General features: G+C 38.6%; 2 protein-coding genes across 4 annotated transcripts; both read left to right on the top strand.

Moving 5' to 3' along the window:
- The first annotated feature begins 569 nt into the window (after nucleotides 1-569).
- Nucleotides 570-16,592, top strand: LOC128623558 (alpha-N-acetylneuraminide alpha-2,8-sialyltransferase-like). Of its 3 annotated transcripts, XM_053650665.1 has the most exons (7): nucleotides 597-676; nucleotides 1,060-1,186; nucleotides 2,232-2,449; nucleotides 4,573-4,717; nucleotides 13,799-13,908; nucleotides 14,883-14,975; nucleotides 15,946-16,592. In XM_053650665.1, the coding sequence occupies exons 3-7, from the start codon at nucleotides 2,268-2,270 to the stop codon at nucleotides 16,409-16,411; spliced, it is 996 nt and encodes a 331-aa protein (XP_053506640.1). In that variant the 5' UTR covers nucleotides 597-676; nucleotides 1,060-1,186; nucleotides 2,232-2,267; the 3' UTR covers nucleotides 16,412-16,592. The 3 variants fall into 3 exon arrangements, with proteins under 3 accessions (XP_053506641.1, XP_053506640.1, XP_053506642.1); XM_053650666.1 differs by lacking the exon at nucleotides 1,060-1,186 and having other exon boundaries at nucleotides 570-676; XM_053650667.1 differs by lacking the exons at nucleotides 597-676; nucleotides 1,060-1,186 and adding an exon at nucleotides 1,258-1,393.
- Nucleotides 16,593-25,039: 8,447 nt separating this feature from the next.
- LOC128623536 (uncharacterized) lies at nucleotides 25,040-26,913 on the top strand. Its single transcript, XM_053650636.1, has 3 exons — nucleotides 25,040-25,244; nucleotides 25,406-25,457; nucleotides 25,566-26,913. The coding sequence occupies exons 1-3, from the start codon at nucleotides 25,099-25,101 to the stop codon at nucleotides 25,956-25,958; spliced, it is 591 nt and encodes a 196-aa protein (XP_053506611.1). The 5' UTR covers nucleotides 25,040-25,098; the 3' UTR covers nucleotides 25,959-26,913.
- The last annotated feature ends 848 nt before the right edge of the window (nucleotides 26,914-27,761 follow it).

Below are 27,761 nucleotides of genomic sequence, written 5' to 3'. Positions count from 1 at the left end.
TGAATGGACACATATGTCTAACCATCACTGTGCACCAAGGTAGAATTTAAACCTGACACATAAACAGCTGATAACTTGAGTGGAAATTACTGAATTGGGAAGAGGACCCTGCTTTGTTACAGTAAGATGCCACAAGAGGGTGCATAAGGCTAGAGTCTACATCGAATGTCTACAGTTCACTCATCACTGAAGAATTTCATTTCAAACCAAAAGTAAATCACAGATTATATAGTTTGTTGTTGAATCATTGTTTCTCATTGAACTATAACAGAATCAAATGGCATGAGGGCTATACTATGTCATGTAGAATATCTGTGCTGATCCTTGTCAACCTTGAAATATACATGGCGATTTTTATATATGATTTAATAGTTTATTTTGTTAAATATCAAAAATCTAAGAGGTGTGCATTATAGCTGACACCTGGATGAACACTTTACAGTTGGTTATATGTCTGTAAGTCATTCCCTTCAAATGCTATTGAAGTTAGAAACGTGTTTAACAACGTCGTATGTAACTTTAGAGACGGTCCCTTAATTTCCGCATATCCGCGAATTTCGAACGTCCAAACGTCACACCAACTTTATTCCAGTACAGAAATCTTTATCAGATCCATACGGAAGTGTATGAAGGTGTCTAAAACAAAGTACAACAGCAACTGTGCAAAATAAATGAGGTAAGTAACTTAATGCCACAAGAGATTAATCCACATGCACTGTATCTCCTAGATCTCAGTTTCCTTGCTTTGGTTGTATAAAAGTGCGATGTCCTGTTTGACGGAGCTGATTAGATAGGGAGCAGGGAAAACACTAAAATGTGTAGGACAGGGAGCCTGTCACAGGGGGTAATCCAGGACCAGTGTTAGGAATCTATCCTCAAGATAAAAGGGTGTGACCGCATCTTTTCCGCAACAGCAAATCTCCATTAGCAGGGCAATGCGGTTGAAGTGATGGGGATGGAGTCCACCACCAGGTGGCAGCAGTGAGCCATTACGGTTGCGCGCACTGAACCGTGTTGAGGCATCCGGGCTGACCGAGCTGTCTTGTGTCTCACCTGCAGAGAGTGATTTTATCATCCCTTATTCACGGCCACTGCGATGGAGCCACGGAGGGAAGATTTAGTACTCGACGCTGAAACACCTCGTGATGCGCCGGTGAAGAGGGACTACATGCGACATGGGGGGCAGGTGAATTATTTTGTTTGCTGGAAGGAGACAGCGGGGCCAAAAGCGGGTGATGGAGGGATGGAGGGAGGAAGAGATGGCGGGGGAAGACGCAAAGCCCTGGACAATGAAACGCCGGGGGTTAGATGCAGGCTGCGCGTGAGAGGACTGTAGCCCGAGGAGCACGATGCAACACTTTTTTGTAACCAGACCCATTTATGGCAAGGGGACGTGAGTGAAAAGGAGTGTTGTGGATAAAACAACCTTTTTAGCCTAAGTAAAAAAACTTCAGAGCAGAGAGTTTAACAGATGTCAAAAAGTAAATAAACTTTATTGAAAACCATCAGAGTGTGACCGTCTGCACAGGGTCTGAATTATACATACACAAACATGTCTTTATATACTTTTTGGAAACAGTAAAATTATGCCTAGGTGGGGCATTCACCTTTAGTTTCTAGAAACAATCCAATCCCTATTGCCTTAATTATTCATGTCTACGTGTTATCTTAAATTTGTGGAGCATGCGCAGTTAGTTGTTTTTCTTGAAAAGGCTTTATGAGGACAATTTTTCTTTTTTACAAAAAGTTTGCACTCAGACAGAGTCTTTGTTTTTTGTTTCTTTCTGATCAACACTCCCTTCTTATGTCTCACTGAACTTCTGTCCGCTTCTATCTGCTGAAACCTTCCTTCCTAAGGCCTTGTCGTAACTCCTTAACCGGCACCTGGCTTCAAAGTTATTCTCCCACAAAAGCGAGTGTCTAATGCCAATCTATTGCTGTGCAGAAAAGTGCCAGCTGATACAGAAGAACAATTATTGTACACTAAAACACAGAGTTCATTCAACTCTATACACTCAGAATATAACTTGATCAAACATTGTTCTATGAATTTAGATTATGCTTCTAAATGTTGATTATTCATATAGATTATGCTTTTTGACCAATACTGATTATTCGATTATGCTTAAGTAATAATTCTAAATGTAGGTTACATATTGAGTACACTTCAACATATCCAAAAGTTAGTTATACATATTGATTACACTTTATTTTCTGTATATTTTCTATAGGAGTGCAGTCAATCTCTGTAATTCATAGCAGGCGACATGATGGTGTGTTTGCGATTCCACAAGACTAAGTCGATGTTGGCCGCCCTGTGTGTGTTCGTGCTCTGCTGGCTCTACATCTTTCCTGTGTACAGGATGCCAAGCGATAAAGACATGGTGGAGGAAGTGCTGCGCCAGGGCCAGGCGTGGACCAAGAACCAGACTGGTATTGACCTATACAGGTATCGCCTATATGCATGATATTAGTTTTTGATTGCTGTTATATAAGGCCATGATTCCCCTCTCCTGAACAGCGCATTATTTATTTATTAGCCAGCTCCAAGACAGCTTTCAGGATTTGAAAACATCTGGCAGTGAGCTAAAACATCTCGAGCTTAATTTTGTTGCATGCATATATTGCGTATTTTTCTGCAATATATCTAACTTATTAATAATCACAAAGTAATTCTATATAACTTCATATGTTCATATAAACACTTATACATTATGTTATAGATAGATAGACAGATGCATTATGTTTGATATAGGTAGATAGATAGATAGATAGATAGATAGACCCAAGTTTATCAAGCTAGCCCTAGCGATACCCCTGGTCTTTGGCCTATAGCTAGTGTCTCTCAATTTCACTTATTACTAATATCACGTATTACTACTTTTTATGAAAGTGAGCATATAGGTGAAATGTGCTGTGATGTAGCATATGACTTCACAGAGGGACAAGACACAAGATTAGCCCTTAACTCTCTACTGCATGAATGATTATATTTACATAAAACATAAAAAGTTATGGATTTTTTTAAAACTTGAATTAGCTCAAGTAATAAAAATATATATAAAGTCTCTTTTTTATGGGGGTGATTGGTAAATTGGTGCCGTATGGCAACAATGTGCAATGGTGGAAAGTATCAGTTAGTCAAAAATAACACTAAATGTATGAGATTAATATTTCAATGATTGCATTTTCCAGCCTTTAAGTTGCAGTTGTTTGCCGCCTAGTAAGCATGCCAAAAATTATATCTTTTAAAAAGGAATTACAGTTGTAAAAAGCATGTGGATGGATGGTAACTTTTTTTTGTTATATCAAAGGTAAAGCCCTTTTTTAACAGTTAAATAGGAAAGGAATAGTTTTGTATTATTGTCTATTTAAAAACTGTGAATAAATGAGTTGTTGCCATATAGTAACTAGAGATGTAATGCTATGAAAACTTCATATCACGATTATCGTGACCAAAATTTGGTTATCAGTATTATCAGAGTATTGTTTAAATGTGCTGAAAATGTACAGAAAGTACTGATACACACACTGAAATCATTAAAACAGGTTTTATATTTGAAAATCAACAAACAACAAATAAACTTAGCAGCATAATGCTTGCTCAAGTGTTTGTATTACAAGTGTAAATGAGGAGTGAGTCGACGAGGAACCAGGAGCATCACTGGGTTTACCTGCTGCACGCCAACTCTGTAAACAAGGGAATAGCAAATGCAGTATAATAATAATTATTATTATATTATTATCTGGTGAACTCCATGCCCAAGCTCTGGTGAACTCCATGCCCAAGAGGGTTAAGGCAGTGCTGGAAAATAATGGTGTCCAAACAAAATATTGACACTTTGGGCCCAATTTGGACATTTTCATTAGGGGTGTACTCACTTTTGTTGCCAGCGGTTTAGACATTAATGTCTGTGTGTTGAGTTATTTTGAGGGGACAGCAAATTTACACTGTTACACAAGCTGTACACTCACTACTTTACATTGTAGCAAAGTGTCATTTCTTCAGTGTTGTCACATGAAAAGATATCATCAAATATTTACACAAATGTGAGGGGTGTACTCACTTTTGTGAGATACTGTATACATGTGTATATATATGTACAACCCTACATACATACATACATACATACATATATATATATATATATATATATATATATATATATATATATATATATATATATATATATATATATATATATATATATAGGGTTGTATGTGTGATAAAGTGGAATGACACGAGGAAAAAAGTATTGAACATGCTAAGAAAAAGCAGTTCTCCAAGGCAATGTAAGGCAAGGAACCAGCTGAAATACTACTATTACTGTGGGTCTGTGTGGAGTTTTGCATGTTCTCTCCATGTTCGCATGAATTTCCTCTGGTTTCATCCAACTGTCCAGAAACGTAGGTTGGAAGCTTGGCTCCGCTTAATTGTTCCTAGGTGTGAATGTGTATGTGAATGGTGCCCAGTGATGTACTGGGGTACCATCTGTGGTGAATTCACCCACTTTCTATTTTATTTTATTAATATGAAATAAATCTTCATTTACTTATCCATATATCTTCTAGGAAGCTGTTAGCTGAATGCTGTGACCCAAAGAGGATGTTTGCATTGACCATGGAGAATTCACAGATTGGCAAAGTCCTGTGGTATGATGGCGAGCTCTACCACTACCATACAGTCAACAATGACACCTACCCATTATTTATACAGGTACAGTTGAGCAAATAAGAATCATAGACAATCAAAACAGTAAACACACAGGGTTATTATGCACACTGCTATATGATTGATGTTTTGGTGTGAGGAAAAATGGATCCACCTTAATTGGATTTTTGGCCTGATTAAAAAACATGGCCACTATCTGGCAATCAGATTTCAGCAGGCATTTAACATAGTTAACAGTTATTTGTAATGAACCTTGAATTGTAGATCCCCTTTGGGATCCTCTAGTAACCAATGCACTATTCATGTTTTTGCACTTAAAAACAAGTGTATCGCATGTAAAAGAAGTTATGCAGTGATAGTTCTTTTTCTCCCGATTCTTTGGCTGAATTTTGATTGCTTGTGATAGCAGTGATGGTGTATGTTTGTACTAAACAAATGACCATAATAACTATTAACTATTAACATTCATGAGGCTAATAATATTAATTTCTTCTCAGAGGTCATGCATTGGCTCAGTACTGGTAAAAGTGATTAGAATTGTATTAGGTTTCCTAAGGAAGACTAGACAGCAGTCACAAACAAAATAAGTAATGTAGTTTCTGCTACATGCAGGCAACTGGCAACAAACAATCCTGTTATATGGATAACAAGTTTATTGCTAGGTGATTTATAATACACTAAAGACCAGTTGGGGACAGATGTAACCAAAATTCAAAATTAGGGAATATTACCCCAATTTAAAATGAGGGGAATAGTCTAGATTTTGAAAATAAAAATATAGAAAGTTAATTAAGATTGATAGGTACATTCTCATTTACTTTAACCTGATGCTGCAGGTTTGCTATTTTTCCCAGTGAGCTATTTTTTCCACTCAAAAAAAGAGTGCCACCTCCTCTGCACACACGAGGACGAGTGGAGAAGCGCACAGCGACCAACCCAGCTGCACAAAACAAAAGGAAAAACAAAAAAAGGAACACAAGTGGAGAGTAGCTATCTCCTCACACTCTGTGTTCTCTCCCCCAAGGCGCTCTCTCCCACGCTCGTACACACACACTTGTATATCTCCCCCATAAGTAACGTAATCCTCATAAGCGACTATTACAAGTAGCGTAATACAAGTATCACAATATAAAAGTAATATAATCTGATTATTTTTGGATTACTTCAAGGTCTTTAATGTAAATAAAGTCAAGAGAAAAAGCAATATGATCTAAAATACTTTTTTTAATGCTTAAAATATTTTAAATAAGTAAGTAAACAATCACTGTCCCTGATGCAGGTAACACTGCACACAAAAGCTAGGGTGACCATATTCTGGAGAAAAAGAAGGACACCTTTACTTTTTTTTTTTTTGTGTGTTACTATGAATGCAAACTTTAATACACTGAAAAAGACACACTATTAGTATCGCATACATATATAGAAATAGAATTGGTTTCACTCTACACCACATTTGACACTTTTTCCTAAATTCTTTTGAATGTCCATGGAATAAAATAAAATATCAGATGCCACAAGTGAACTTTGTGCCATCATTTACACATCTGAATGGCCATGTAATATGAAGCAATGTGAAAACATTCCCGGACATCCCGGAAATTTTCTCAAATTTAGAAATCCTGGCCGGACGCTTTTTTAATGTATGAAAAAGAGCACATGTCCAGGAAAAAAAGGACATATGGTCACCCTCACAAAATTATTACAGAGAACAATTTGTGTTAATTTCTACCAAATTAACTTTGCGCAAACTTTATTTGTTCGTGCACCAGGAGACTGCTCATGTGAGCCACGACTGGCAAGAGAGAACCAGAACTATAATAAATCAGCTGTCTATATTGTGTTATGTAAAAATTCATTTCTTTGGTTTACAATGAAAAAAATTGTAATCATGATAGTATTCCCATTTTTTACAAAATGTATCGATTACTTTGTTTTTTGTTACCTAAGGCTGCAACTAATTATTATTTTGATAATCGATTATACTGTCGATTATTTCTTTGATTAATGTATTAGTTGGATTAAAAGGCCCATTTTTATTTTCTGTAATTTTTTGAAAAAAACATGTTATTTCACATTCTGCATAATGTTGCCTTTCAAACATTGTGCAAATTGAAAGCTATGAAAAAGGTATTAAATGTATCTATGTGAGCCATGCTATACATTGTGCAAAGGATTTTTAAAAAGTATTAACATTATATTTTGAAAACAAAAAACAACTGATTGTCCACAAGCGTTAAAGCAGAAGTTAAACCACTATATTAAAAATGCTTTTAAAAAGGAAAACAAAAGTACAAACTAATTGTTAACTGGTATGAGGTTGAATGTTCTGCAGAAACACACACATTCACTCATCTCAACACAGTAACGTTACTTTATTTTGTAAATGTATGACGTTTCTTACATTTATATACAATTGTTGTAACGCCATTACAGTTACTGCTCCCATAAATACCACAATTACTTTTGTTTCTAAATATAGCATCAAACAATATATTTGATAAAAATGAATATTTTAGTTATTTTAGTTAGTTTAGTTTAGAGTTATTGCACTTCCTTTCTATTGCACTTCCTGTTTGACTGATGCGCATGCATGGACTCGCTGAGGTACTGGCTGAGAAATTTACTATCAGTGCATCTCTAATAACCGATTATTCAGAGTTCTGCCTTTTATGCCTTCTTTTAAATTAATAATAATTAATTCCACATTTCTGAAGGAAATGCAAGTAAAAACTTTATTCTCTCCCATTTCAACAAGTTGTTTGACAGTAACTGGTCTTATAAACAGAAAACACATTACTCACATTAACATTAACACATGAACTCGATTCTGAAGATTAAAGTAAGATTATTAACTTATTGAATGTTATTAATTCATAATGTTATTAATTCATAATGTTATTAATTCATATTAACATCGACTGAATTGTAAAAATCCTCCTGTTAGTCTCACATTTACTCTCCACACACACAAGCATTTCTACTTCATCACTGACATCACACTGGTCATATACAATATCAACTTTTTACATATTAACATTAACTGGGTATGAAATATACTGCTAGTAGTTATGTCATACACTTTCTGTCAAACTGTCAATCAGAGTAGTGTGTGCTGATTTATGACCCTTTGTGCTTCCCTGGCCGACAGTTCTGTAGGTAACCTAATTTATGATGGGGGTGGGGGTAACCCTAATCGACTATATTAATCTATAGTAATTAATATTATAGTAATCGACTGTATCAGTGGGTCATTTTGGCATCTTTGTGTCTGGGCTGTGGTGGGGGTGTGTGTGGGTGAGTAGCCCCAAACAAAGGTGTTAATGTTAATGAGACTGGGTTTGGGCGAAATAGGTCTGAAAAGCGTATCAATGGTTAATATATGGCATGCGTTTGTGTTACTATGTGGGGGATTTCATCTGTGTAAACACAATGTTAGAAAAGCATGATGTTTGAATGTGTACATATATGAGTAGAATATTTATTTGTGAACTAAATGAAAACAAATGTTGATTATGTTTTTTGGGAGCCTGGTTTGCCTTTGAATAAAAAGTTTAGGAGGTAAAACCTTTTTTTTTTTTTTTAAAAAAAAAAGAATCTATTCAAAAGAACCGCGCGTATTACGTGTCTTTCAAACATAACCCTTTATGAGGTAAAAATGATTAAAAGACCTGTTTAAAAAGAATCCGTATTACATGTCTTCCAAAAACATAACCCTTAGGAGTTAAATGTTTAAAAGTGCTGTTTAAGAGAATCATGCGTATTACATGACTTCTAAACATGATCCTTATGAGATAAAATGTTACAGTGTTGTCTAAAAGAATCGCCGTATTGTTTAAAGTAGAAGATAAGTTTTCGTGAGATGTCTTCCAATCGCTGTGTAAAGCAGTAATGATGTTAAAAACCGATTCACCTCTCTCTCTCTCGCTCTCTCTCTCTCTCTCTCTCTCTTTCTCTCTCTCTCTCGCTCTCTCTCTCTCTCTATACACTCCACCCATACACACACACGTGTTTCACCGGCAGACAGTTTCTGTAGTTCGCGTAAATGTATGACTCTACAGCCTGTTCTATAGGCTATGTGCATCTAATTTATGACTCTGTGTTTTCCTGACTGACAGTTTGTAGGTACACCTAATTTATGAGCTCTGGTGACCGTGTCTGTAGTGTGTGTGTGTGTGTGTGTGTGTGTGTGAGAGTGAGAGAGTCATGTGTTTTCTGGGGTTTGCTGACCAGAATGCTTACAATGTGTTTATGATAATGAATTAAGGGACGAGTCGTGTGTTTCAGTGTTTTATGACCCTACCGATGTGTACATTTGGGGTTTAAGTGAATCTTTGCTCTGAAATGACTTTTGTGGTAATGATCAGTTTGTGTAACTAATCTACCAGAAAATACTAGAACTGGTGACTGAATGTGGTAGATGTGTTAGAATTGTGAACATTTTACGTGTCTAGCTGATTTGTGTAATCCTTCTGTCAAGAAATGAAGAGATGACATTTATTGGTTATATTATTGTTGAGAAAAACACTGTGATGTGTAAAACAATTCTGAAGTCCTTCAAGGCTGTATGAGGACGTTGTTCTCTTTTACTGAAATAAAGACCAAAACCATCTGTGTTATTTGTTGTGGAGAATGAAGTGACGATATCTCTGAAGAATATTAAAAATATTTATTACGTGGATTCGAATTCAGAGTTCGATGGAGTAGGATGCGAAGTTGGAGTCTCCTGCTGATTTCGATTAAAATTGTAATTAATTTGCGCTTTTTGGTCATACAATAGCTTTTGACTTATTCTGCTCCGTTTCCTTGTTTGCACTTTTAACTTTGTGGTACATTAAAATGTCTGGAAAGAACACGAAAACCCGTGGTAGCATTCAGACACGACTGAGGCCTAGTGTGCGTGCTGCGAGTGAGCCCCCTTCTCCCCCTGAATCCGCGTTGCCGAGCAGCCGATATTTTTGAAAAGGAGCTCCAGGAGATTCTCGGGGGTGCGCTGTCTACCTATCCAGTTTGACCGGCAGGCCGTGAAAACACAGCAGGCTGGTGATAAAGTCGCTACCGAGGCTACCATATCAACACTGAAAGGCACTGTTGGGGAAATGGGGCACGCGCTCTCCGGTTGCACCGATGATATAGTTCATATGAAGACTACTATCGAGTCTCTCACTGCGACCGTGACTCAATTAGAGAATAAATGTGAGGATTTGGAGTCGAGGTCACGGTGCAATAACGTTAGGATAGTGGGAGTTCCAGAGGGCGCTGACACCTGTACAACTGCTGCTGTAGCGGCCTTGTTAAAGGAGGCGTTTGGTCTGGAGAAGGAGCCGGTTCTGGACCGGTCCCACCGGACCCTTCAGCCGAAACCCAAGCCTGGTGAACGACCACGAGCTATTGTGTGCAGATTCCACTATCACTGTGACTGTGTTGATATTTTACACCATGCTAGAGAGCTCCAGCGGATTAAAGTGAGGGATTTGACCTCCGTTTTCCCTGACTACACAGCCAAGACCGCCCGGGCCCGGGCGGCGTTTAACGAGGTTCGGCGTCAACTTCGTGGTATTGAGGGCGCTCGCGATGGAATACTTCACCCAGCTCGGCTTCGCATTACATATAACGGTGTTCAGAAGGACTTTATTTCAGCGGAGGAAGCAGGAGACTACGTTAAACTCTTGATATCGGGGTGAACTGCATCACCTATATAGTGGAACTTTTTTCACTTTTATTCTTTTTTTGCACTCGGCCTTCCAGCTCTACAGAATTCGGATTTTTATTGAAGATATTGTCGGTGCATTACTTCGTCTAGATTTTGTGGACTCACTCCTCTTAAATCTACTTCTGTATTAATGTGATTCTCTGTTTTGAGGCTCTGACCGGGTTAGAGTTCCTGTTTATTTAATTTTATTAGTGTTATCTCCTCGGCTTTACGTGCTACACTGTTACATTATTTGTTACAAGTTTTTGAAAGTCAAGGACATTAAATTTGTTATTGTGTGCAGACTGTTTATCAGTCTTGAAGTCAGTAGGGGCTTTTTCTCTTACTGGAACTTTTTGCCTTGGTAATTTTGTTGGTTAGTTCAGCTTACTCTCCGAGTTGTTTTCATATTGTGGACAACTTTTGGTTATTGTGGGAAACACTGCTGTCTCATATATTTTATGGAGACTTTGGGTGTGTGTGTGTGTTTGGGGGATTGTGAGAGTAAACAAAACATGCCAATGCTTTGAAGGATGTGAATTGGAACAGAGTAATGTTATTTAATTGCGAATCTGTTTTTAGAGGATTTAAACCTAACATGGTGAACAAATTATGTTCTAGAATTCAGGCAGTTTTACTGGGGTTATCTCACACAGTGTAGCAAGTAATAATCTGGAAAGACCTTTGTAATATCACAGTCTAAAACTGGATTTAAAGAGAAGCAAATCAGTAAATGAATCACATGAAAATGAATCACATGAAAATGAATCACATGAAAATCAATCACATGAAAATGAATAAATAAATTAAAAGATAAAAATAGCCTACTTTCCAAACAAGGTACTTTAAGGGTTAAAAAAAACCTTTTTAAAAGATGGTGTTTTAAAAGAATTGTGCGTTTTGTTTCAACTATAAACAAGTTTTTTGGAAAATGGTTCCCTAGCGAGGATACTTACACAGAACTGTCACTAAATACATTTAGGTTTTATAGGTTTTTCATATAGGTTTTTGTCTATGGTTTGCCATCACATGTCCCCACTGGCTGACAGTCAAGTCGTGTGCATTTATGACCTCTGATACACTGTTTGATCTGAATGTGTGACCTTTCCTGGAAGTTGTCTGTCTGTGGGAGACAGAGAAGTGTGATTTCTGGGGGTTTTGCTGACTAGAATGTTTACAAATGTGATTATGTTAACGAATTAAAGGGAGTCGTGTGTGTCAGTGTTTGAATAATGGTTCAGACGTTGTAGTTAAAACACAGAAGAAACTCTGCAACTATCTGTTACAATGTCTGCTCCGAGAAATCCTAATACCCCTAGAACAATGCTGTGTATTCACCAACAAGAGGACCTGTTGAAATGAGAGAGGAATTTTAGAGAGAGATTTTAGAATGAGACCCCAACTGTCAAATATGTTTTATGAAAGTCTTTGTCAGGTAAAGATCACGATGGCATGGAAAGAGTATACAGGAGTAATGGTGATCTAATGCTTAGGAGTTCTATAGTACTTCGACTTGGAAACATTCCAACATGGCCCTCAGAGAGACATTATCTAAGCCATGTATATACAGTATCTCACAAAAGTGAGTACACCCCTTCCATTTGTGTAAATATTTGATGATATCTTTTCATGTGACAACACTGAAGAAATGACACTTTGCTACAATGTAAAGTAGTGAGTAAAAAAAAAATTACTCTGGCATTTACACCTCTACTCTGTGCACTTTGCTGCCATTGGTGTGTGAATGGGTGAACCAGGAACAGTGTGTAAAGCACTTTGCAGAACTACTAGAAGGTTAAATGGTGCTATATAAGTGCAGACCATTTACTATTTTTCCATCATAATGATCAGTGGGGTTTTATTGCAGAGATGTTGTTAAAGCAGGCATTTTCAGCCTTCGTGACTGGTCTTTACACTGGAACTATTGGAACTTGCTAAGCAGCTAAAATCCTTAAAGAATAGTCCAAACTTGGCATGATAATGAGGGCAAAAAAGGGTAAGTTTATTTCCATCATTGTTGCCAATAACATGGCACCAAACATAACTCTACAACTCGTAAAATATTACTATACAAATGTATATTCCATTATTTTGTTTAATGTAGCTAACACAATCACAACCACTTACACAAGCAGTTTGTATTTGTACACAAACAGTCTCTAACCTCCACCTGCTGGCTTTGTAAGTAAGTCTCATGGAAGCATTCTACTTAGGAGAAGGTGGCTGTGTGAGACAATGTGTAGGAGACAGTGGTTCATGTCTCATTTCTCTCCTCTCCCACACTTTAGCTGGTGCATCTCCGGAGGAGATCTGACTAACAAAAAATACAGGCCCATAAAAGGATGCTGCATGGGTTTTGTTTATTTTATACTTGGCACTGTTCCACGTCTCACACTTTCCACTTCGTCATGCGTTGTACTATAGGTATTAGTGACATTCTGACACATATTTTGCAATATTTCAAACACATGCACACACATTGCTAAGCTAAATTAACTGGTGATAGATAAAGTTCAAGTAGATAGCAATTACTGCAAGTGTATCCTTAATATCGAATTTTTATATTTCAAAAACACTAGAGAATTTGGTTCTAGGTATCTAAAATGTGTTTAAAATAAGCATTAGTGTTGTAATTTGGCAGATCTGGTAAAAATATAATAAAGAGTCACATGGTACATTATAATATTGCTTAGTCTTAATATGTACATAGATGGTCATTGAGACTGGCAAATCTGATATTCCTAGTTTGACTACCAACTAGTGAAGCTTTAATATTATTTAATATTCTCCAAAATTAATATGAAACACAGCAGGTACTAGGATTGTGTGACTAATTGATGTGCACCTCGATGTGTGTGTGTGTGTGTGTGTGTGTGTGTGTGTGTGTGTGTGTGAGCGAGAGAGGGGGGGGGTGTTGGGGGGTTGTGCTCCCTCTGAAATCCCTCTTGATCAGCTTGAGCACTATACATTTCTTTCTCTTTCTCTCTCTCTCTCTCTCTGTGTGTGTGTGTGTGTGTGTGTGTGTGTGTGTGTGTGTGTGTGTGTGGTTTGACTATTTATTTGGAGTGTGTTAAATACTAGAGGAAACTAAAACTGAGGAGTTTCCTGTAAAGGTGCCTGTGGGTGTTTTGGCAATAGTATATAATTAATAAATAAAATAAAAAACAACAATTACATTTAATCCAAAAAATGCAATTCACTCTTTAACTATGACAGATCACAAGTTCCCCAGTATGTTTCAAGCAATATTTTTTTGCCAGTGAGTGACAATATATGTGCAGTGTGGAAATGCTTGAAAATGCTTTGCTGATCATGGCATATTCACCTCCTGTGTACAAGTGGACGTGTATTTCATTTTGGTGGTTACAACTGAGCTATGTGAATGTGTGAATTTGTGTGTCTCTCTTGTGTAACAAGGGCCTATTTTTGGTTGCCAGGATACTCCTTTTCAGCTGCCATTGAAGAAGTGTGTGGTGGTGGGTAACGGAGGAGTTCTGAAGAACAGCGGCTGTGGCAAAGAAATCGACCAGGCCGACTTTGTAATGAGGTAACACCAGCTCATCATGTTGCTTAGCATTGCAAAAAATTAAATGAGGTGTAATCGACAGTTGGCCATGCTCTCAATGTGAAATAGATGGTTTAGACTGTCTCTCATTTAGTGCAGTGATTATAGCCAGGAGCAAGCATGCATCTCTTAGGCCATATATACAGATTGGAAGGATAGCATGCTCACCTAAGCTCTCCAGCTTTCCCTGTGCAAAAAGATGAGGTGATGAAAGTGTTTGTGTCACCCGTCACACTCCTAGATAATGATTATTATCGTGCAGTATGGGACAGCAGACAGGGGAAGGTTCAATCATGTGTTAATCATGCATGAATTACTTTGCTACTTTACCTACTACTGTAAATACGGCTATACATGTATAACTTTTCAAAGTGTTTATATACTACACTAGTGTATATTTGTACATAGCAAAAGCTCAAGTGTTTTATTAACTCCAGGTGAACTTTAAAATGGGTGTTAATTACACACAAGGATTTAACTTCCTACCAGTTTTAGACTTTACCCTGTTGCTTATTGAGATTTTTACTCGCATAACTCATCTAAAAGAAGACATTTTCATTCTACTTCTGATTTCACCATGCTTATCGAAATCCAAACTACACTGGTAAATGCATAAATTATTTAAAGTCATATTTAAGGTTTCATTTTAACTTGGTGTAGTGTAGCATATATCACAGCATATACGTATTCACTTTCTTTTGAACTGTAAGTTGTTCTAATTCTGTAGTGCAGGTCAAGTGGATATTGAAAAGTTATAGAGTAATCATTTATTTAAAAAATAATTTAAATTCTTCTGCTTCTAATTTTTTTGCATAATTTTTTTCTATTTTGCTCTTTGTAATATAACTTTCCATAAATTATAAAGTAACTAATGTCTTCATGAGTAACTTTTCATACTGCCTAGAGGATTGATTTCTTTCTTCCTTTCTCTCTGTTTTCTTTTGTTTCCACTCTAGATGTAACCTACCCCCACTGTCCAAAGAATATACTGATGATGTAGGCAGGAAGACTCAGTTGGTGACAGCTAATCCCAGTATTATAGAGAAGAGGTAATTCTATATGTTTTATGTGCTCTGGTTCATCACAGTGACCCGTCTTTGTTCAGACATGACACTCTCGGCCTGCTTACATGACAAAATATGAAGACAAACCAATGACTAACCTGATGAGAGTTGTCAGAGGCCGCACTTAGAAAAAAACGTTACATTTACGGTTCTCCAGTTTGTTCTTTTGGGGACACCATTAAATGTTCTAAGTTTCTATGTAGAGACCTGGGTGCATGGTGGCTTAGTGGTTAGCACGTCCACCTCACACCTCCAGCGTTGGGGATTCAATTCCTGCTATGGCCCTGTGTGTGCAGAGTTTGCACGTTCTCCCCGTGCTGCGGGGGTTTCCTCCGGGTACTCCGGTTTCCTCCCCAATCCAAAGACATGCATGGTAGGCTGATTGCCATGTCCAAAGTGTCCGTAGTGTATGAATGGGTGTGTAATGTGATGGATTGGCACCCTGTCTAGGGTACCCCAGCTTGTGCCCCATGCTCCCTGGTTAAGGCCCCAGGTTCCCCGTGACCCTGTAGGATAAGCAGTATAGAAAATGGATGGATGGATATAGAGACCTGCAAAAGAGGTTCTTCTTTAAAAAAAAACTCCCAGGAAGAAAGCCTTTAGAAAGTTAGAACCATTAGCCATGCACCCTTGATGAACCAAACTCTTTCCAAAAGTATATCATAATATATTCAGCTCAGTATGTGCATATGTGTTCAAAAGACTAACTAATAGACTGCATGCTCTGGTGTTAGTTTAATTAGATTTTTACCTATACAAATTCTGATTTTGTTTGTCTAAAAGTTCTGAACTGTCTTCACAATTGTTGTAATGCACAGCATGTGGCTTGCTCATGTGGTTGACTGAGGAAGTCATTCAGGGAATGCCACCCATGAGGTCTTTTTTCAAGCAAAGACAGATTAGATTTATTCAATTAGATTCAATTCAGTTTACTTACTCGTCCTCTTTCCCCCAGATTTCACAGCTTGCTCTGGTCTCGCAAGGCTTTCGTGGAAAGCATGAAAGCTTATGTCTCCAGCTACATCTACATGCCTGCCTTCTCCATGAAGCCTGGCACAGACTTGTCCCTGCGTGCCTACCATGCGCTGGCTGATTCAGCGTCCAACCAGACAGTGCTGTTCGCCAATCCAGACTTCTTAAAGAATGTGGGACGCTTCTGGAAGCACCGTGGTGTACACAGCAGACGTCTTTCCACAGGCCTCCTCCTGGTGAGCCTGGCACTGGGAGTGTGTGATGAAGTGACAGCGTTCGGCTTCTGGCCTTTTGCACTGGGCTTTGACCAGCAGCCTGTCAGTCACCACTATTACGATAATGTGCTGCCTTCATCTAGGTTCCATGCAATGCCAGAGGAGTTCCTGCAGCTCTGGCATCTCCACAAGAGCGGCACTCTGAGATTGCGCCTGGGCGCCTGCACTCACTAAAATACCACATATAGGATGAGGTATTTTCTTTTTTTAATTAAATCTGCCACCCTCACCTACTCTTCAAATTAGCATGAGGTGAAAAGAGTGGCTGAATCTCCTCCCGTTACAAACCTGGTCTAGGTCGGGCTGCAACATACAATAAAATTAAAAAAAAAGAAAAGGGTTGGCGAGACCAAGATTGTGTTTGCTTTGTTTTTATTCTCCAAACGGAGCACCTTTTATACACACAGTGGTTTCAATCTTCAGAAGCCGGCCAGGACAAAATAATAAACAAAAATACCCTCTAAGTTTACCAAAGAAAACTAACTAACCAACAAGAAAAGAAAACAAAAATACACCGTCTTCCCTCACTCCCTAGCTAACCCAAAAACAGGAGAAAAAAAGAATCAACACAAACGGCGCCCACTTCCTACAAACCACTCTTAACTGTGCACTATTTACAGAGGTGACTTTTAGTGTCTTAATTAACAAAATAATATATACATATATACACAAGTGTGTCACACGAATCGTAACGGGGCAGAGCATAAACAAAGTCAAAACAGGCATAAGGTCATACACAGGCGAAAAGCACTTCTCTCTACACACAACGCAATGGCAATGATCTGCCCTGTGATGGAGACTGACGAGGCTTAAGTACACTTCCGGATACGTGCAGTCAACCAATCCTGTCGCACAAGGCCGGAGCAGGCGTGGTAAAGACACGATCATCCACTCGCGAGCCAGAACGTACGCATGCAGTAGGCGGGGCCTATAGAAGGGGAGGAGACAAAAGAAAGCCATCCCACCACCGACATAGACACACAAATGGCACATAGAGCAAACAGAAATACATTGGATAACGTAACACCCCCTCCCAGTGAACATCAGGTTCACAACAAAGTGTGTAGTTTAGACTGGATATTTGCCAGCCATTCAGAGTTTGGTAACTGAGCACAGGGAAAACAAGCCCTACCTAAACTGAGACCATCCACCTCAGGAGAATACTCAGATGGTGGCGCGCTCATAGAGGCAGCAGCTACTGAAGTGACAACAGGAACTGAAGAACCAACGTCTATGGTAGCACGACAGATATAAGGCTTGAGCATATTCACATGGCACACACGAGACTTTCGTGTCCGGTTAGGGGTTTTCACAACGTAGTCTGTATCTCTCAACTTAGACTCAATAACATAAGGACCCGAGAACCTAGCCTGGAGAGCAGAGCCAGGTAATGGCAGTAAAACCAAAACCTTGTCACCCACTTGGAACGTACGCACCACAGCCTATTTATCAAAACATACAGGCCTGAGAGGATGCCAGAGAACTCAAAAGCAGTATGTAGGCGCTCACAAAAGGAACTAACATAATCTAGGACATTCCTAGTTAGGGGTTTCACCGGCTTGGAGACAGGAACTCTTCCTGTAAAACCTTTAAAGGTCCACGAACAGAGTGCCCAAAGACTAACTCGGCCAGACTGAAACCAAGTGACTCTTGTACAACATCACGGATAGCAAATAATAACAGGGGAATCCCCTCATCCCAGTCTTTTCTCTGACCTAAACAGTAGGTCCTAAGCATAGACTTCAATGTCTGGTGAAGTGTTCTAATGCACCCTGGGACTCTGGAAGCATTAGAAACCTGATGACGCACGTTCAGTTGTGTCATAATCTTCCTGAACAGAGCAGACATAAATTTTGAACCCTGGTTTGACTGGCTGTATTTTGGCAAACCAAAAGTGGTACAAAACTTGACAAGATCTCTGATGACAGCATGGGACTTTATGCTACGCAGGGGTTTAGCTTCAGGGCACCTAGTAGCAGCACACATCAAAGTTAAAATGGTAAATGGCACACTTGTATAGCACATTCACACACACACACACACACACCAATAGTAGCAGAGCTGCCATGCAAGGTGCTAACTTGCCATTGGGAGCAACTTGGGGTTCAGTGTCTTGCCCAAGGACACTTGGAATCGAACCGCCAACCCTACAATTAGTAGACAACCTGCTCTACCAAATGAGCCAAAGCCACCCCAAAGTTAGTGGGTATGAATAACCCAGCCTTGGTTCGAGGAAGGCGACCCACACAATCTATTAAAATTCTTTCAAAAGGTTCTCCCATAACAGGTACAGGTTGAAGTGGAGCAGGGGGAATGACCTGATTTGGCTTCCCTGCAACCTGACACACATGACATGAGCAGCAATACCTGGCAACCTCTGACCTCATAGCAGGCCAAAAAAATGCTTTAACACATGGTCATATGTCTTCCTCACACCAAGATGACCAGCGAGATCATGGTCATGGGCAATACTCAACACCTGGGTTCAGTATGGTTTTGGAAGCACAACTTGAAAAACTGACCTCCAGTCATGCTCAGAGTTTGGGGGTGTCCACTTACGCATTAATACATCCCCATCAAAGAAATATGCTGAAGAACAGGAAACTGTGCCCTATCTACAGCAGCAGCCATACAATGACAGAGCGAAACGTCTGTTTTCTGGGCAGCTACCAGCTGTTCTCGCCCATCCCATTCACCACACTCTTCTTCCAATACTGAAGGAGTTTTAGATTCGGGAAGAACCCCAGGACTAGAACACAAATCTTGGTTTTCAAACAAGGGATCATCACTACACATAAACGAGTCCGAAATATCGACAGCGTCTTTCATTTTACGAGCTTGGGCACGTGTCACGACACAGGAACTGAAGACAGAGGGAAACTCGTGTAAAAGCTCATCGCTCTCAGGCAACACGGGAGCGTCTGTTACAACAGGCAAATGGAAAACCTTTCCACCAGCTAAATCATTACTGCAAATAAACAAAACTCCCTTAACTGGCAACTGAGGTCGAACTGCAACCTTAACAAAGCCAGACACAACCTCAGAATGAAGATAAACCATATGCAATGGGGCCTTCACTACACCAAGTTCAATACCCTGAACTAGAACATCTGCACCACAGCTAGAGTGTTCAGACAAACGAAGGAACCTTCCAGCATAAAGGACTGAGCTGCTCCGGTGTCTCTCAGAACACGCTGTGGTTTACAGTCCGAATCGGTATCAGAGAGTGAAACTACACCATCCAGAATAAAGGGTTCAAATGCAGTATCAACTGAAGAAAGTGAGTGCAAACTGTCAGTGTTGTTGTTGTACATGCACTAACCCCACAATCAGGACTGTTTTGTGCTTTCTGTCGATTTTTGCGCATTAAAACAGGACAAGCAGCAATGAGGTGACCAGATTCGCGACAGTAAAAACATTCACGGGACTCACTAGCACTTTTAGGTGCGCTCACGGGAGCTTTCGAGCAGTAGCTGCGATTAGAAATATCATGACGTGGAGGGGAAAATACAGTTTTATGCGTGAGCACAAACTCATCAGCCAAAATGGCAGCATCAGCGAGCGAAGAGACTTTTTGCTCATTCAAATAAACAACAATTTTATCCGAAATACAGGTCTTAAATTCTTCAAGCAGGATCAATCCTTTTAACTGATCTAAAGTAATGACCTTACTTGCGGCGCACCGCTTATCAAATAACGCAGACTTTTCACGCGCGAACTCAACATATGTTTGGCTGGCGGTTTTGGCATTTTTACAACCCGCCATCTCGGGACGGGAAGTTTTCTGTGCTGTGACATTTTGTGTGCAGGTCCGAACTCCCTCCCAGACTTTCCAGCCTGCCTTGCTCCCGCCTCCCAGGATGACCTCACTGATTGGCAGCCATTTTTAAAGACGAAGATGGAGTGAGAAGTGGTGGGATGTTGGAGGTGTTTATGTGTGATTTGTTGTTAGGAGAATGCTTGGTTTGTGTTGCTTGCCCTTAACTCTGTATTTTAATCCTGTTCTGGTTCAGACTTTTGCCTGGTTTTTGACTTTGAGTTTGGTTATCCCTATGTTGTTATTAAGTATTCTCTTCACTTGTGTATATATATGTTCACTTGATTCACTGGCAGTAGGGGTGTGGCTGCCATTTCTTTTGGGAGAGGATTCCTTTTGTCTCTGTTTCTTGCTTAGGTAGTTAGGGAAGAATATTTGTATTTTCTTTTCTTCCCTTTTAGGTAAATCATAGAATCCTTTTTTTTTTATTATTATTATTTTGGCCTTGGCCCACCCTGAAGATATGCCTGTTTTGGTTCATTTGTATAGTTATATGTATATATTGTCTAATATAATATACCACAACCTTGGTTGCATTTTTATTCCCTTATATAAAGATCAATCAACTTGAATCCCGAGCTGGTTACTCTGTGCGGCCCAACCTAGATTGGGCTGTAACAGGCATGCTTTCGAAACTTCTGCCGATAAACTTCGGGGACAAGTTCATATGCCAGTAACACAGCTGATTTAACTGTTTCATACTCCAAGATTTGTTCCAACTTTAGAGCAGAACATACCTCTTGAGCTTTTCCCGCAAACTTGCACTGTAGCAATAAAGACCAAATATTTCTCGGCCACTGCAAAGTGGCAGCAATGCGCTCAAACACACCACTTTCCACCTCACTTTCCCTAAACACAGGAATTAATGCAATGTGTTTACTAACATCAAAACCAGCAGGACTTACAGAGGAGGTGCCACAATGCGCAAGCTCTAGCACAGGCGATGACTGATGAGCAGGTAGAGGAAGCGCAGGTGCAGGAGACGCAGGTGAACCGGAAGCTGGCCTGTTTCGCAGCGCCAACTCTAACTCCAGCTCCTTCAGCTTTGTCTCCTTCTTGGTTTCCAGCTCCACTGTTTGGGACTGCAGTAGCTGAGCTTGATACTGCTGACAACTTAACTCAAGGTCAAGTCTCTTTAGCTGCAGCGCGAGCATGGGTTCCTCTAATGGAGAGTCTACTACCGCGGGATATATGCATGTCGGTTCCTCGGGCTTGGCCCCAACCTCCGCTGCAGCCGGATCCTCGGAACCACTGACCGGTGATGTAACACCTGCCTCGGTAGGCTCAAGCATGACTCTGTTTCACAAGCTCCTCATACAGCAGCTTTTTGAGGCCTCGCTTAGTGGCCCTCTGTACTGTATATACACACACCAGGAGAGAGAGGGGGGATGCACCTGTACAGGAAAGCACACACACACACACACACACACACACCTGAACTAAATCAGAAGCTTTAATAGATGTTTATCAGCAGGATTCTGTCTCTACACCACATGTACTCTAACTGCACATTTCCTCTCACACACATTTAGTTTATTTTTATTGATTTATCATAAATGACATATATATACTAGTGCTGTGGATTTAACGTCTTAATTTAGTGTGATTAAGTACGTCATCTTACACCGCATGCAGTTGCTTAGTGACGAGCGTGATGCGAGGAGATGAACAAACTCTGCTTGGGCCTCTGAAGGGAAATTTTAAATGTAAAACACATCCAGATGGAAGCACTGATCAGAACAAAGTCTTTTGCTCGATCTGCAATGAGGAATTTATCTGAAATACCACCTGAACTCAAAGCATGTTTTAGCGAGCTCTACAGTTAGCACAACCCCGGCTGCTACAGTCATCACGCTCCGCCAAACCACACTGACCGAGAGCAGCAGCACACCATTAGTAAGTCTACATCGGAAACACGAACAAATGCCAGAGAGAAATGGATTGCTACAGAAGCCCTAAGTGTCCATGCATTACTATTTTCTTTCTCATTTTCTCGTGATCTCCACTTCATTTTTCTGTGTACTCGACATAACAACATGTTGTTTTTATTGTTCTGGAGGCAGCAAAAGCTTAGCGCAATCCCGCAGCATCATGGATGAACAGATTAATGTTTACTTTAACCAGAGACTCACTCAAGCTGAAATATCTCTGTGTCTGTCAGTGACTGACGACTTCCACAGTAGTGTCCGACACTTGAGCAGGGGACGCCCCTCTCTCTTAATGCGGAGATAAAGTCCATCTCTACAGCGGGTAATTATTACATTTATGACGGCGCTGGTGAAGACTCCAACGTGCATGCAGCACCAGTCCCATTCACAAGGAGACAGATTTTCCTCTGATAAAATGACGTCGAGAGAACACAGACTTTTTATGTCAAGATCACGAGAAACAAAGTAATAATAATAACAATAATAATAATAATAATAATAATAATAATAATAATAATAATGAGGGCTTCTGTAGATTGCTGTGGACTGTAGGACTGTTAATATGGAGGAAGGGGGTTGATGGAAGCATTTCGAATTGCGTCCTCCGATACAACCTAAAAGTTTATGTGTAATAAATTCTATGTTGAATCAAATAAAATAATATATTTCTTTCTAAAGCTACTTTTTGTAACGTCTATTCAATGCTTTAATTAATAATTAAGTAATTTCTCACCCAAAATTGGGATTCATTTAACTAATTCATCTGCACATATTGTAATCTCAGTCCTAACACACACACACGCACACACACACACACATACACACACACTATCACATACACAGATACACACACATACACAGATACACACACACACACACACACACACACACACACACATTCACATATTCACATATTCACATTCAAAACTTTATTATATAAACCATTATCCATTTTTAACAATGACTGTTAAAAAAATGAAGGTTGGTGATGACCTACATCTGTTAAGATAATGATGGTTGCTAATGACATAAGTGTAGTCCGTATGTAATATTATCTTTGGTGTGATTCTCTCAACATAATATGATTACTTGATCTAAGTGCTGTTATCTTTGGTGTACATATCTCAACATAATATGATTTTTTATCTAAGTGCAGTCCATATGTGTACATGTCTCAACATAATATAATCACTTGATCTAAGTGTAGTCCATAAGTGCAAAATGTATGTTACATTATCTTTGATATACAACTCTCAACATAATTAGGATTGAAACTGATGACCGTTACCGACAGATGTTAAGAATATGACAGTTGGTGATGGCCATTAACGACAGCTAATTAGATAATGACGGTTGGTGATGACCATTAATGACAGCTAATTCTAAAATGATGGTTGGTGATGATCATTAATGACAGCTAATTCTAAAATGATGGTTGGTGATGACCATTAATGACAGCTAATTCTAAAATGATGGTTGGTGATGACCATTAATGACAGCTAATTCTAAAATGATGGTTGGTGATGACCATTAATGACAGCTAATTCTAAAATGATGGTTGGTGATGACCATTAATGACAGCTAATTCTAAAATGATGGTTGGTGATGACCATTAATGACAGCTAATTCTAAAATGATGGTTGGTGATGACCATTAATGACAGCTAATTCTAAAATGATGGTTGGTGATGACCATTAATGACAGCTAATTCTAAAATGATGGTTGGTGATGACCATTAATGACAGCTAATTAGATAATGACGGTTGCTAATGACATTTGACCTGTCAACAAAATTAGATTTGATGATGACCTTTGACCTGTACATAGAGAGTAATAATAGGTATTATTTAAGACCTGTCAAAAATAAAGTTACATAATATACAAACCAATTCTCTCTCTGCTTTGATTCCATTGGTGTGTCAGTGTGTGTGAATGGGTGAATGAGAACCAGTGTAAAGTGCTTTGAGGTTGAAGGTTAACCGCTAAGGTTAAAAAAGTGCTATATAAGTGCAGACCATTTACCATTCCAGGTTGTTGCCTAGGTGGTTTCTATAGTATCCCAGGCGGTTGGTATTCTAGGTGGTTGTTAAGTGGTTGCTATTCTTAGTGGTTGCTATGGTATTTCATGCAGGGTAGTCCTAAATATTTAACATATTAAATCACCAGTATTTTCTTGGTGTTATGAATTCTGATTCAAAATAACCTTGTAATAGCCTGGTAATAATTCGTATAAAACTATAATTGATTCATGGTTGTGAAGTTAAATGAAACCTACAGCTAAATTATTTTCAGTATCTAAAGATATAATTTTGTAAACATTTCAGCTGATTCAGCTGAAAATAAATGTTTTGAAGCTGTGTAATGAAATCTTGTGGCTGGTGTGAAAGGTGAAGTAAGGTTGTTGCAGGATTGGCTGTTTCACATGTGAAAATTGAACTTTTTATGGTTGAAAATTGACAGTGTTTAGCCAGGATACCAGTAAACACAGTATGGCACTGCATCATATGGAAGGAGTCTCCAGTGTCAGCGTAGTCAGAGGTAAACAGGACAGAGGAGTTTACGCTTCTTTGCGGTTTCTCGGTAACGTGACAAGTTGATGCGATTTGTTTTGCACTTCATTATTTTAAAAGTTTGACCTGCTATTAAGTTAATAAAAACACCTCAGTGGTGAACAGAAGGTTAGAATAAAACATTTTATTTGATGAATGTATTATTAAGAAGTGAATCATTTATTATTAATAAAGCTAGTACTTGCATCATGAAAATTATCTATATAATGTATCCTACATTTGCTGGCTTTCAAGCATCGTAAAATATCTTCTTTTTTTTGCTGTACTTTAATTTTTTTTTTTAAATAATGAAGGTCATTTGTTTTTGCAATGCAAGAAAATATTTATTTTGACAATCTTGTGTCTGTAGTTAAAAAAAAATCTAACCCCAAATATATTTCAGTATATTTATTTATAGATTTATACTGACTTTAATGTGGATTCTGTAAATTGTTGTTGACAAATTCAGTACTTTTTAAGTTAATGATGTACTAATTCTTCATTTACTAATATATAATTTGCTAACAATTTATTTGACAATTTAATTCAGTAATATATTAATTAAAAATGTACTATTTGTCATATTTACATTCCAAACCCTCTCTGTGTTTTATTATTTTAGGTGCAGATGTGGATATTTCCTCCGTGCTGATTGGTGCTGCTGTTGGAGCTTCAGTAATGATGATGCTGTGTGGTGTATTCCTGTGTGTAAGGTGTGTTCACTGTAAAAACTGTACTTTTACGCTAGGTACTGTAGGAATATTAAGAAGAAAAAAAATTTATTTAAAAAAAAGACAAAATGTAAGTCTACATTTTTATGTACATTTAATGTAATATTTTAAATGGAAATGTTTTTATTGATTCATTCATTCAGGAAAGCGAGTCCTTCGCGGTCTGGACCAGGAGACCCAGCAGGACTCGACACGGTGGGTGTGAAACTCCACACACAGAGCTGATTGGAGGACATATTGATGTCTTTTTAGATCAAATTAATTTTAAAAAAAGAATTAATTTTATTTCCTGTCGATCTCCAGAAGGCTGAGGTCGAGGTCGAGGATGAAGAGTCTGTGTATGCGAACAAAACTGTTTTATCAGAGTCACTTCATTATTCCACTGTCGTGTTTCCCAACGGAGATGGAAGTGAAATCAGAGGACTTTCCAAGCTCACTGCTGACTACGCCATCATCCATCACAGCTCCGAACATCTGACCGAGGGAGGAGTTACAGAACCAGCCATCGAGGAAGTCCAGGAAGAAAACGGGACAAATATGGAACAAGAGGAGGCAACTTACGGAAACATCACACGTCCCCTGATGATGGAGCAAACGCATTTGGATTTAGAGGAAGATGGGAATAATGGAATAAAACCATCACAGATTCAAGAAAGAGATTCAGCTCAACTCATTCACTCAGATAAGGCTGACTGATATCATTTATTGTTTAAAAAGCCTGCTCAGGGCGGGGGCTGGCACGTGGCTTAGTCGTTAGCATGTTTGTTTCACAGCCCCCAGGTTGGGGGTTCAATTCCCGCCTCCATCCTGCGTGCATGGAGCTTGCATGTTCTCCCCTGGCCCTCAGGGCTCTCTCCAGGCACTCCAGCTGGAATAGACTCCAGGCTCCCTGTGATCTCATGTAGGATAAACAGTACAGAGAATGAATGGTTGGATGAATGGTAAACCTGCTCAGATGTACAGGCTACAAAGGGCAAAATGTATACACGTGTGATAAATACCTGTTTATATAAACACCTTTAAATTGATGAGCTTGGTTTGAAGGAAAAAAGACATAAAAGTAGAGAAAACCATCGTAGTTTCACACACAAGTGCACTTATTGCATATGTTTATTGCTTTTGGGAAAAAAGCTTCAAGTTTAAACTGATCATCTGCACAAGCAAAAGTTGTTGTTGTTGCTTTCAGCGTTTAGTTCTCTCAGTCCTGCTGACAAAAACAAACAAAAACATTGGTTTTATTTTCATGAAAATAAATGTTGAAAAGATTTACAAGTATTTTTTTATTATATGTTTATATACACGTTGCCAGTTTGTTAGGTATACCAGTCTATTCACAAATAAATGGTAAGCTCAGCGTAAATTTCTATAATAATTTATGTTTAATAAATAATTTTATGTTCATTAGTATGAGTGCTACATTTTAATATATCTTCTTATCTTTATCTTTATATTTCTATATAATGTGTTTTGTACTTGCTTTGGTTATTGATATCTATCTTCAGATGTAATGAAAAGAAATGTCATGCTTTTGTTCTAGTTTTGTACAATTCTGCTTTGTAATGTAGAATTTGATTAAAAAAATCTTAATACCTGTATTTTAAAATGACATCGAACTATAAATGATGGTAAATAAAGTGACATTTTCTTTGGATCTTGTATCAGTTTATCAGTTAACAGAAGGAATATATGCTACCGATGTCACATTTAACATAAAGCTCGCTGCGTGCTCTCTATTAAACACAGTGTTTTAACACCGTAAAGGTGTTTTATCAGGTTGTGTTTTACTTCAGATGCTGTAGTTCCTCCTCTCGATATTTTCACAGAACACAGTACATATTACAGAATGCAGTAAAGATGGTGTATGTAATTTTAAATTTATAAAGTATCTGAAATCTCGGTGCATCATTCACCTTTTACTTTTCAGTTTTATTCTCCATTATTTGCTCATGAGTTCAGACTGTTATCTCATGAGGATGACATTTGAGGAAATATTCATGTGATTCTGTCATATTATTTAACAGCTCTCAAACTGTCGATGCAAACCCGCTTTACATGTAAAGTTGTATTTCAAACCACAGTCCTGTAGGGGGCGGCACTGCATCGATCTGTGTTTTCATTCGAATAAATAATTACCTTATCAGTATCTTAGCAGTAAAACAACAAAAAATAAAACAGCATTTTAAAAAAACTAAAAAATGAATTATTAAAAATTAAAACTCCAATAATGATTAAAATTACACAGAAACTAAAATGGAGAATTGCCACTAGAGATAGTAAAGTGTGTGTGTGTGCAGTGGTGACTCAGGGGTTAAAGGCTCTGGGTTACTGATCAGAAGGTCAGGAGGTCAAGCCCCAGCACTGCCAAGCTACCACTGCTGGGTCCTTGAGCAAAGCTCTTAACCCTCAACTGCTGTATAAATGAGATAAATATAAGCCGCTCTGGATAAAAGCATCTGCCAAATGCTGTGAATTTGTATATTACAGTACATTTTCATATAT

This window comes from Ictalurus furcatus, chromosome 19, assembly GCF_023375685.1.
Source record: "Ictalurus furcatus strain D&B chromosome 19, Billie_1.0, whole genome shotgun sequence".
Taxonomy (NCBI): Eukaryota; Metazoa; Chordata; class Actinopteri; order Siluriformes; family Ictaluridae; genus Ictalurus; species Ictalurus furcatus.
The sequence above is the reverse complement of the archived record's forward strand: the minus strand, read 5'-3'. Positions and strand labels throughout refer to the sequence as shown.

Bases quoted from the DNA above. Each gene is read 5' to 3' on its own strand.
- LOC128623558 (XM_053650666.1), top strand. From the start codon at position 2,268: ATGATGGTGTGTTTGCGATTCCACAAGACTAAGTCGATGTTGGCCGCC. The intron at 4,718-13,798 runs GTACAGTTGAGC...TTTGGTTGCCAG, and splicing joins CCTACCCATTATTTATACAG to GATACTCCTTTTCAGCTGCC. The intron at 13,909-14,882 runs GTAACACCAGCT...TTTCCACTCTAG, and splicing joins CAGGCCGACTTTGTAATGAG to ATGTAACCTACCCCCACTGT.
- LOC128623536 (XM_053650636.1), top strand. From the start codon at position 25,099: ATGTACTATTTGTCATATTTACATTCCAAACCCTCTCTGTGTTTTATT. The intron at 25,245-25,405 runs GTGTGTTCACTG...TCATTCATTCAG, and splicing joins GGTGTATTCCTGTGTGTAAG to GAAAGCGAGTCCTTCGCGGT. The intron at 25,458-25,565 runs GTGGGTGTGAAA...GTCGATCTCCAG, and splicing joins ACCCAGCAGGACTCGACACG to AAGGCTGAGGTCGAGGTCGA.